Genomic DNA, 10,981 nt, shown 5'->3' with positions numbered 1-10,981 from the left:
TTAACAGGACTAAATAAAAACAGAAGCAAATCATATCAAATATACCTGTGTTTAAAACCATAGTACTGTGTGTTAATAATTATGATCTGTTACTATCTATTATGAGCTTTGTGTTTACCTCCACAAATGTATTTTTATTCATCAGGTACACAACTTACGTAATATGCTACCGACTGGATGGCGTGTACCCAAATCGAAATAATTTCGGGAAGTCTATACAGAAGAAATAGTAATGATTTAGGAGGTGCCTCACTGAATTCTCAAATAATTACGCATGCTCTCAGATTTCGTGGTAAACTTGTATAGTTTGGTTTCTATACCTGTACTTAATGCTTTTTCAAATCTGATCTATGTTTATTTTTATTTCATGCGAAAATCAAGACCTCCTGCAAATCAGGGGGGCTGGTGTAATATGCTTTTATGCAGAAAACCTCAGTGATCGTCTAAATTTCGGTTGATCAACTCATTATTCTTATTCTACATTCGAAATTATTAGTGGTGAAATTGCTGGTGCTGCTGGGTTTTGCGCCGTTATCGTGGGGTCTGGCGTTCTTGATTGAAGGTGCGGATGTCAGAGTAGTCACGTTTGTAGAAATGCCAGATCCATTGGATGTATCATCTTTCACGCGAATTGCTTTGTAACTAGGTGGAGTCAGTTTGGTGGTTTCCAGATTTGGTTTGTTGATTTGGTACTGTTACTCTTGGGTTATTGAGGTATGTATAAAACAGAGAAGTAGTTTTAATTGTGTACATTGCAATTTTTCCATCACAGTTTGGTAGCAGGACGTACGATCTTGTATAGTGACCGGTCGATGCAACTGAAGTGTTTCCATTCACGTTTATGTCTCTGAAGTACCCATGAGTAACATCAGAAAGTCATTTGACAGGGTCTCATAGATTTGATGTTTATAGTTGCAAAGGATTCCAAGCGAGAGGTTTTTGTTCAGAAGTCGCACAGAAATTTTACTGAAAATCTGAGAGTCATTTATTTGCAGTGTTTAGCTGAATATGGCCGATACGGCAGCAGAAGGAATTGAAGATCTTCATATAAATACACCCGAAGATGAAATTGATACAAATTATAAACCTCCCCCAGAGAAGACAATAGAAGAACTCCTGGAAGCCGATAAAGAGGATGAAAGTCTCAGAAAATATAAGGAAGCGCTTTTGGGAGAAGCGAAGGAAGGCAAAATTATTGTTGGTAAGTTACTACCTAGTTAGTCGCATGAGAATTTGCATATTATTTTTTCTATTACAGTTAACTGATATACTTTGATTCCTTACAGATCCGGATGACCCTAGAAAAGTAATCGTGAAAAAGCTTGTTCTGTGTGTAACTGACAGGCCGGATGTTGAACTTGATTTAACTGGAGATCTCACTCAGCTAAAAAAACAGGTATTATATCACTTGTATCACATAATGTCACTGTACTGTAGTTAAAGTAAATAAACCTAATCTTTTAATCATTGCAGGTCTTTGTGATCAAAGAGGGTGTATCATACAGAATACGTATAGACTTTATTGTGCAGAGAGAAATTGTACATGGGCTGAAATATGTTCAGAAAACATACAGACTTGGTGTTCCTGGTAAGTCAATTAAAATGATGTAGGGATTGCTATTAATTTTTAACATATCATTTTGGAAACAGGTACGGTATGGACATACCGTCACATTTTATACTCAAATTCTTTGTGTTCATAGTAAATTTAAATTTTATGGTAATTTAAACGATTTAGTGGTGAAATAAATCCACATGTATTAATATTCGTTTTTATATTAATGAACTCTTTGTGGAGAGGGAAGGTGCTGAAAATTGTCAAAGTTAGAAATTATCTGAATATATTTCCTGTCTGTGCAGTAGGTCCATAAGTATTGTGTGCATAGCAGTGTGATGCCAAGAGATTAATATCAGTGATACGTATTGGAGGTGAAAGCTAGAGTTTTGTCAACAGCCAGTGAGCGTGCCCTTTGACATTTAATTTTGTGACGGACAAGTTTTTTTATGGGTGTGTGGATCTTTTGTAGATGCACTGTTCTTGTCGTCTGATTATCATTAAAAAAGTGTATTTTTAGTGAATAAAGCACAGTTAAGTCACTGAGCTGCATGCTGCTGGTTGACAATGCATTCTGTTTCAAACTCTTTTATCTCATGCATGTGGTATTGAACAGCTTATAGGACAGCAGCTATGAATGTGTAATTTTGAAAGGTACTTTGAAATCCTGATTTTTTTTTTAAATTTTTTTTATGGAAATTAAATTTTAAATTCATATTTTAAGGAAAATAAATCTTCTGAACATGTTTTTTGGTAAGTAGTTTTCTCACATCTTATTCCCTGATAACTTAGTTTACCTCAGAATTTTAGAGTTTTTGTTTGCTTATGCAGTCCTTAAGAATTTGATGACCTTTGCCTTCATGTGGCTTAGTGTGATGCTCAGCCCTGTGTTGGCTACAGAACATTACTTTTAAGGCCTGTTCTTATATTTTATGACTAAAATGTGTAAAATACTGCACCTATTTTCAGGAATGAAGCAATGGTGTGGATGTATCCAGTTTCTGTAAATTTTTTGCTAAATAATGAAAAGTGATTCATATTGGAGAAATAGAACCACTTTCTAAATTTACAAATCTTCAGAGATTTTTTTGGGTGTCGCAGCTAATAGTCTGAATATCAGTGTTTCGACATTCATTTAAATGCCTTTTTTTAAAAAGAAAATGCAGAAGATATTTTGTATTCATTACTATCCAGTTAACTCAAGTATTTTACTGAAATCCTTTTGGGTTTCCCTGCTGAATGGCAGTAATACGACAAGATCACCCTTCGGACGTTGATATTAATTTCAATTAATGATAAAGGTGCTTTGATGTGTTTGTATCCTTCAAATTGTGTAACATAATTTTTCTGGATACTTGCCCTCCCTATTACAGGATCATATAGCGTCACATGCATGAATTGTGGGATATATTTATAGTTTTATGCTCATGTTTTTCGTGACAGTTATTGCCTGTTCCCATGTTGGTTAATCACATGAATGCTCTTGGCTACCTTAAAATGGTATGAAACTTAGCAGTTATCACATTATCTTCTTACATATTCTCGTGCACATTTTTCTTAATCCTTAATAGTTTTTTCTGTGAAAACCTATTCAAAATTTTGTACAGCATTTTTCTAATTCAGTTTCTTTGATTAATGGCAACTGGTTGCACTGTGTATCTGTACAGGAATTTCCGAAGCGTATAGAAAATCGAGGAAAGAGAATTTGTGTAGAAATGTGTATTACAGTGAAGTCAATATTTTTCTTAAATGTGCATTTGTAGTAAACAGGTCATTTTCAGAATTACTTGAAAATATTTAAATTTCTGTCACTTCAAAATTGAAGATTGGCAATACACATCACAAGCAAGAGAAACCATATTGTTACAGTATGTGTTTCACATTGTTAGTTGCATTAGTTGAGTTATGTATTATCTTTTACAATATGTTCACATTTGTAATGTATGGAAAGAAACAGTCAGTAAATAATGGGCTCTCACTTAACTTAAACTTTAGCAGAATTCGTGTGCTGATTTAGGATGCAATAATCTTACTGTCTCACACTAATATTATTTGTGAGTGACACTGCTTAATTATCACCAGCTTGAATAGGTTACTATTTTAGTATTGTAGACTTAAGAGGCTTCTGCAAGTAGTTTTTCACAGGTGTGTTGGCATCACTGAGGTTAATGCACAGTTCCGTTGATGATCTTTGTTAAAATTACATTAAAGTTGGGTTGTGCGGTGTATTAATTTTCAAATCTGTTACTGCAGTGGCTGAATTATCATTCTAAAAAGTGCCATGCTCTGTACTTGTGTAAAAACTTCACATTTAACTGGAAGTAAAAAAAAATCATTTATACATGAAGTACATTATTTAAAGATCTTATACTTCATGAAAATTCCTGTTAATGCTCGCCTCTAAACAATTTGTGAGAGTGAAATATGGTTAGCAGTTTCAAATTTTAGAAACTTGCTTTTAAGTGTAGTTCTAAGTGTAATATAATTGTTACTGAGTTACCTTAATGTTTTTATGGATAATACAGAAGTAGTACAGTAATGTGAACAAAATGAAATGAGCTTGTGGTATTGCTGGCCAAGAGGCCCCATCCATGGAAGTTCGGCCACAGAGTGCAAGTCTTATTTCAGTTGACGCCACATTGGGCGACTCGTGTGCTGGCGATAAGGATGAAATGATAACAACACAACACCCAGTCCATGAGCAGAGAAAATCTCCAACTCAGGCCCGCTGCGTGGGAGGCAAGCATGTTACCACTCAGCTAAGCAGGTGGACAGTAATGTGAAGAGATTTGTGAACCATATTAAGAACTACAGGAAAAGTCAGCATTCTGTTCTGCACAACCATCAAGGAAGAATCTGGAGTAAGCTAAGAGTTCATCAAATTTTGATTGCGCTAGCATGACAAGCAAAGTTCACAGATTATGGGGAAAAAAATCAGAATAAACTAGATGTTGATGCCATTAAACAGACAAAGGAAGTAATCAGGCTAGCATTGCTAATTTGTCATGAGGGCAGTGGCATTGGACAGTCATGGCTGGTGGCATGCTGAAGTCCTAGATTCAGTGAGAAGGCCACTTGGTGTACACACCTCCTGAATGAGGTGAAGCAGTCAAAACAATCATAATGTTGGTGATACATTAGTTGTGCTGATAGTCTCCTTGTAACAATTAAAGTTTGTGCTCTTAAAAATAGCCTGTTACATTTGTGAATAAAACACACATTTTTAATGCAATAATAATAAGCATTGACAGACATGGGTGTTCTTTCTTGCAATCATCCTTACAGTTGTAGAGGTTGACTTTATTTGAAGACAGTATGTAATAAACTGTTAACATAAACATAACCCACACTGTGTACCTGGACAAGAATACAATGAAAATTCCAGTGACCTGTCAGTCAAGAGTCTTTCATTTACACAGGTGTAACTGTGTGAAAAGACAGTGCAATCTGAAATTGTATCAAGTAAATTGGTTATCTTTCAGAAAATTCCATTTGCTGTTTTGATGTCGGCTGTTTTTGCTTGAGCATAAAGTGTCAAGGTGTAATTTCACAGGCTTAATTTTATCAAACGTAGAATTACAGAGGACCGGGGAATTTGAATTTTTTGATGTTTGTTTCTGCTACTCACAAATTAATTTGTACTGATCTAGTGATTTATCATTCAGATGGATACACAGTTTTTTAACACATTGACTGCCATGGTATAGTTGGGTTACTGACCCCTTGGGGCCATTTACTTTTTCTCAATATCCTGCTTTAGTTTGCTCCAAGCAAACTTGTTAAGTGCAAATAAAGTGAAAATATGCCATTTTAGTACCTTTTTAAATTTTTTGTGTGAGTTACATACAATTCACATGGCCCCAGAGTAAAGGTACCAGGTGTGTCATTTACTGTATCACTAATAATTTTAGGTTTGTACTCCTGTCAGTTTTTCATTCCACAGCATTGTTTGTGTGCAGTTCCACTATTGCTTTTCTGCATTGTTGCTACAGTCTTTATCCAGTGTTGTTTGCTCTGTAACAAAGTAATATTGTGGCAGAAGAAAATGTCTCGTAGAAGTTATGAAAATGAACAAAGGCATGTACAGCAGCTTTTTTGATGAAGTTATGGACATAAGTGAAGAAGATTCTGTGTCTTTATTTGGTGACAGCTCAGACAAATTTTTAAGAGAAGAGACTAGAAGTGAAACCAGAAGGTCTGATGATGGAATCACATCAGTGAAGGTAGGAAGAAGAGTTTTATGTCCACATTCAGTCAAATAACGAGCTGTAAAAAGCAGGCAACAAAGCACCTCGAACCTTGTTAGTGCCGTAACTACTGCAGTTGATTCAGGTTCAGTTGAAGTAGGGCCTAAGTGTAATATCAGAAAGTTCTGAAGATGAAGATGACACATTTAGAACAAACTCCAATGAGATTGTCTGGGGGCCAGTTATGGGGCAAAAATATTAAAAAGCTTTACATTTATTCATTCCAGTTCTGGTGTAAATGCTTCTGTTGCACGAACTCTCAAAGGCAAGACACCATATGATTTCTTCAGATATTTTGTAACTGATGAAATTTTAGAATATGTGACACAACAAACTAATTTTTACGCAAAACAAGTCTTAGAAAGTCATTCAGTAACTGTTAATTCACGACTGAAAAAGTGGACTGATGTCAGCAAAACTGAAATTGAACAATTTTTGGGATTTTTGTTATGGATGTTACTAAATGTAAAACTGAGGATTCAAAATTATTGGTCAAGAAATATGCTCTATCACAACAATGTAAAAAATGTTATGTCATGCAATCGTTTTGAACTGCTTTTACGTATGTGGCATTTTTCCAATAACAACCAGTGCCCACCGGGACACCGCTTATTCAAAATTCAACCTCTTATTGATAAATTACTGCAGAGATTTCAAAGTGCAGTTGTTCCGCAGAAAGATGTTTGCATTGACGAAACACGTGTGCCATTTTGAGAAAGTTTCATTCAGTATATAAAGAATAAGTGCCATAAATTTGTAATTAAATTGTTCAAACTTTGTCTAAAGGGTGGCTACACGTGTACTATGAAGATTCATTTTGTGGGAAGAATGTGAATCCTGGTGTTTCTTCTGCCACTTCTATTGTGAGCCTTATGAGTGGGTTACAAAATGAGGATGGAATCTTATAGACAGGCAATTTTTACACAAGTGTTCATCTAGCACACCAGCTTCTTGAACAGTCAACACATTTAGTTGGTTTTCTTAAACAGAAAACTGAATCTTCAAGATGTTGTACAGGCAAAACTGAAGAAGGGGAACACAAAGCAAAGGAAAGTACCACAGGTGTAGTAGTACTGACATGGAAAGGCCCGAGGGATGTTCTGATGCTGAGTGCTGTTCATGGAGAAGAAGAAACAAAAGTTCAAACCAGGAAGGGCACAAAGAAAAAACCAACAATGATAATTAACTATAATCAGTCAGTCTATTATAGCTCTTTCTGACCAAATGAAGTCATACTCACATTGTCTAAGGCGGGGTATGAAATGGTACAGGAAGCTTGCAATTGAATTGCTGACAGGATCAGCACTGGTAAATTACTCATGTGATTTACCAACACATCAACAACAAGAAGATCTCAATCAGAATTCAGAGGAAGTGACTTTGGGACTACTACATACAGAAGATGCCGACATCTCTCACCAAAGCCACCGCATTACCTGCAGATTGTGCCCTTGTGGACATGGGAGCAGCAAGACGTAGGTGTACAATGTGCTACGAAAAAATGAAGAATGAATTTGGACAAGGGCAAGTTGTCAAGAAATGCAAACTGCATGGAAATGTAAGAATTGTGACTCATATTTTAGTGTAGAGTGGTTTTTCATAAAGCACAGTGCATGCAGGTATTAGAGAAACAAAGTGGAATGACCCAAATTTTTCAGTTTCATTGTTGCAATTAGAGTTGAGGAATGTTAATAAAACTGTATGTGATTTGCAATCTACTGTGTAAGTAACTAAATAAATAATAAAAAGAAGAAAAGTTCAATATGACTGAGCCATATGAGTTACTCACGAATTCAAATGTCAATAATTACTCTTGAGCTCTTGAGAACCGTAGACCACGAACATGATTTGTTACTGGCACCATAACGTACTATAACACAGTCATGGCATGCTCCTGTGAGTTACAACTGCACCACAGAGCTTTAATTGGAAAAATGTCTGTGAGTTGTATTTACTTCACATGGCCCGAAGATAATACTTCCTGTGAGTTATATTTAACTCGCATGGCAGTCAATGTGTTAAAGGAGATCATTGCCCAGTACCATGTACAACTCTTGGTTTTCATAGTGGGGAAGGCTGAGACATTTATCGATAGGAACTGACCTAGACCTAGACCTCGCTACAGATCAGTCTGTCACCACAGCCAAGATTGGGGGGGGGGGGGGGCAATATCACAGTTCTGCTAAATGTTTACAAACTGTACCTTCTTTCCGTTTTATAATCCACTGCTAAATAATATGAAAAGATAACTCCAAGATAAAATCTATAGGTAGTTTATTTATCCCCCAATTCACATTTCCTGCAAGTTTACCCCAACAAATCATACCAAAAGATGAGTTTTGGAGAGATGTTTAATGTGGTGTATGTTAGCCTTACTGCATGTTTAATGTGTCTGGTATTTTCTTTTGTAAACTTGAGACATTTAATGTTATGTGTGCTCAAACTGTGGCGTGTTATGTCAAACTGTGATGTTTTCATGACGTCACTGATCTTGTGCTGTGATTGGCTGACATAAACAACCCAAGCAACCTACATGGTAAATTACACTGTGTATTTGTCATATTTATACTTGTGTAATACAAAAATATTCGTTTTAAGTGATATAGCACACACAACCACTCAGCTGCATTGTACATCGCTCTGTTAAAATAGCATGTGTACCCTTGCCTGGATTAAAAATGTTTTTGTTCTGGATTTGCTTACATGTGGTCTGGGTGCACCAAGTTCCTTCGCTTTCGTCCTAACTGCATGTTCCATAATTTTACCTGACAAATTCCACACTCAATTTGTATTGTTTCCAATCTCATGGTATGCTGCTGTGATTCGCAAGAAATTAACTTGCTGATGAATAATACACTCACAAAAGAAATTTGCTAATAAAGAACATTACCTGCAGTCAGCAAGTAAGGAAACTAAAGTAACAGGACATACTTTGCATGTTTTTTTTTTTTTTTTTTTCTCTGATCATTCGTGAAACTCCATCTAGGTGGTGGTACTTACATTACTGTTCTCTATACGTATATTACCATACTCTAGTCCACTCTGGTGAGACATTTGCAAACTTATTTAGACAGTGGACATAAAAGTCAATGGCGGAAACAAAAAAACTCTAAAACAGTATCAAAACTGTAATACTAAACGTTAGCTTAATGAAACATCAAAGCATAATAGATATACGGAGACAGGGACTTAGTTAACTTCCAGCAGCTCTGAAAATTTTGTGCAGATTGCTAGGACAACATTAGGCTGAAACACCAGAGCCTTCATGGCGCCCATAAGAGCTGTACTCTGAGGAAGCCTTACTCTGCAAATGTCTGCCGCCTAGAGCTAAGTGGCATTTTGAGGTGCAGCCTTAAGACTCGCTACTTCCTGTTCGGAAAATATCACTTGATATTACATGTCAAAAGTTCTAAAAACATTGACCAGCATTATTATTTAAATCTGAGTGGTAAATATGCAAAATGCGTTCTGATTATTTAATTTCTGTAATATATTATTCAGAAATTTATTCTAATATATTGTTTAGGAGCAGCTCCGCCTCAGCCTTTCCTTAAATTATGAACCGTGCCTACCGTTAGTGTGGTTAAGACACTTCATGAGTGTGCTCTGTGACAGATTACGGTGATTATCTTTGGAGAAAGACTTTATTTTGCTTAGTTTTGCTTGTCACAACTAGAAAGAGAGAATTGGTCACAGTAGGACATCAACACCTGTGATATTGCAGTTTTTACACACACCAGTCTATTATGGGATACACAAAGTGCATTTGCACGTCTTCTGTGACACCTCATCTGAGAGTTGGTTTGTTTATTATTTTTGTGTGTGTGAAGCACATTTATGCCTTTAGTCGTGAGAATGTTTCTCCTCTACTGTTGACTTATACCACTCTACTTTTCCATATGTAGTGATCATCATATTGATTAAATTACAGGAGGTAGCATCTATTCCCTGAAGCAGTATGTTGTTTCCATTCGGGCATAGTTTCAGTGTGAAACTTTATATATAAAGACTTCATTCATCATCGTACTTTTGACAAATGGATCAAAACTTATTTTTGTTGAGTTAAAAATGTTACAGTGTAATATATATGGAATGATGCGGCATTCTGAGGTAAAGGAATACTGTTGTGCATAAACTGATTTTCTATCCTGATAGATCCACTCTTACACCTAACCATTTTGTTCACTTTTTTGCCTTTAAAATATCAATTTTCCAAATAAGGAGCAGCACAAGCAGTTTGAGACCAGCATGCTATCTGCCATTTTCTTAACTAATGACTGAAAATTCATTTTTATGTATTTTTGCTATCATTGGAACTACAGCTGCTGTAGGTAAGTACTGTTTTTGTGCTTCTTTACATGAAAGTAGTGAGTAATGAGTAGTGTATCTGATACACCAACAATCTGGCACATTCTGCTTCGACACTACATAAATTTAAGCACATTGGGTTACAATTTCTTTCACAAGTGTTAATCCTTGTAATATACCCCCTCAGTGAATTGCTTCTGTTGTTCATAATTTTTGTCCCTTGTTAAGTGATTTAAGTCAGTTACTGTACTTTTTGTTCCAATGCGCATTTGAATAGTGCATGGCATATTTTTAAATCTAGGAGCTATCATCAGACATAGTGCCAGGTAATTACTGACTGCTGAAACATATTTCAGCTGTTTTAAAATGATGAAGTAACAGTGTTTGTTTTCTGGATTGTATTCTAATATTTACAAAATTGTGGTAAAATAAGTTATCCAAATGGAAATTATTTGAATATAGAACACAGTTTTCGTACATTCGAGAAGATGACAGATGTGGTCTATTTCAGTTTGGTCATCCTTTAGGTTTTCAAAAGGACCCAAAAAATCTATTTCTTTAAAGGTTAAAAGGAATGATAGAAGGACCACAGGATCAAAGTTGTTACAGGATGGGCATAACTTCTAGTGATAGTCAAGATTACAAATCCTTTTCCATTAGTGTTACAGAGCACAGTTGAGAAATCTGAAATAAGGGTACACATTTGACTGTAGGTTAGAGGAATGGCATTGTGTAGAAATAAGAGTGGCTGGGCAGGAATTCATGCTGCTGTTCCTCTCAGATGTGTGTCATGAGTTACATGCTGCCATTCCTTGTTTTGTGGGGTTTAATGAGGATTTTGTGGTGTTAAGATCTATTCTTATGAGGTATG

At 35.8% G+C, this 10,981-nt stretch overlaps 1 protein-coding gene across 1 annotated transcript in view; it reads left to right on the top strand.

Annotated features, from left to right (window-relative positions):
* Window positions 1-578: 578 nt before the first annotated feature.
* Window positions 579-10,981, top strand: part of LOC126458044 (rho GDP-dissociation inhibitor 1) — a 29,525-nt gene continuing 19,122 nt past the window's right edge. Inside the window, exons 1-4 of the mRNA XM_050094838.1 lie at window positions 579-714; window positions 996-1,201; window positions 1,287-1,396; window positions 1,474-1,588. Coding sequence (XP_049950795.1) covers window positions 1,009-1,201; window positions 1,287-1,396; window positions 1,474-1,588 — 418 coding nt within the window. The 5' untranslated portion in view covers window positions 579-714; window positions 996-1,008. The remainder of the gene's footprint in view (window positions 715-995; window positions 1,202-1,286; window positions 1,397-1,473; window positions 1,589-10,981) is intronic.

The sequence above is a fragment of the Schistocerca serialis genome, chromosome 2 (genome assembly GCF_023864345.2).
Source record: "Schistocerca serialis cubense isolate TAMUIC-IGC-003099 chromosome 2, iqSchSeri2.2, whole genome shotgun sequence".
Taxonomy (NCBI): Eukaryota; Metazoa; Arthropoda; class Insecta; order Orthoptera; family Acrididae; genus Schistocerca; species Schistocerca serialis.
The sequence above is the reverse complement of the archived record's forward strand: the minus strand, read 5'-3'. Positions and strand labels throughout refer to the sequence as shown.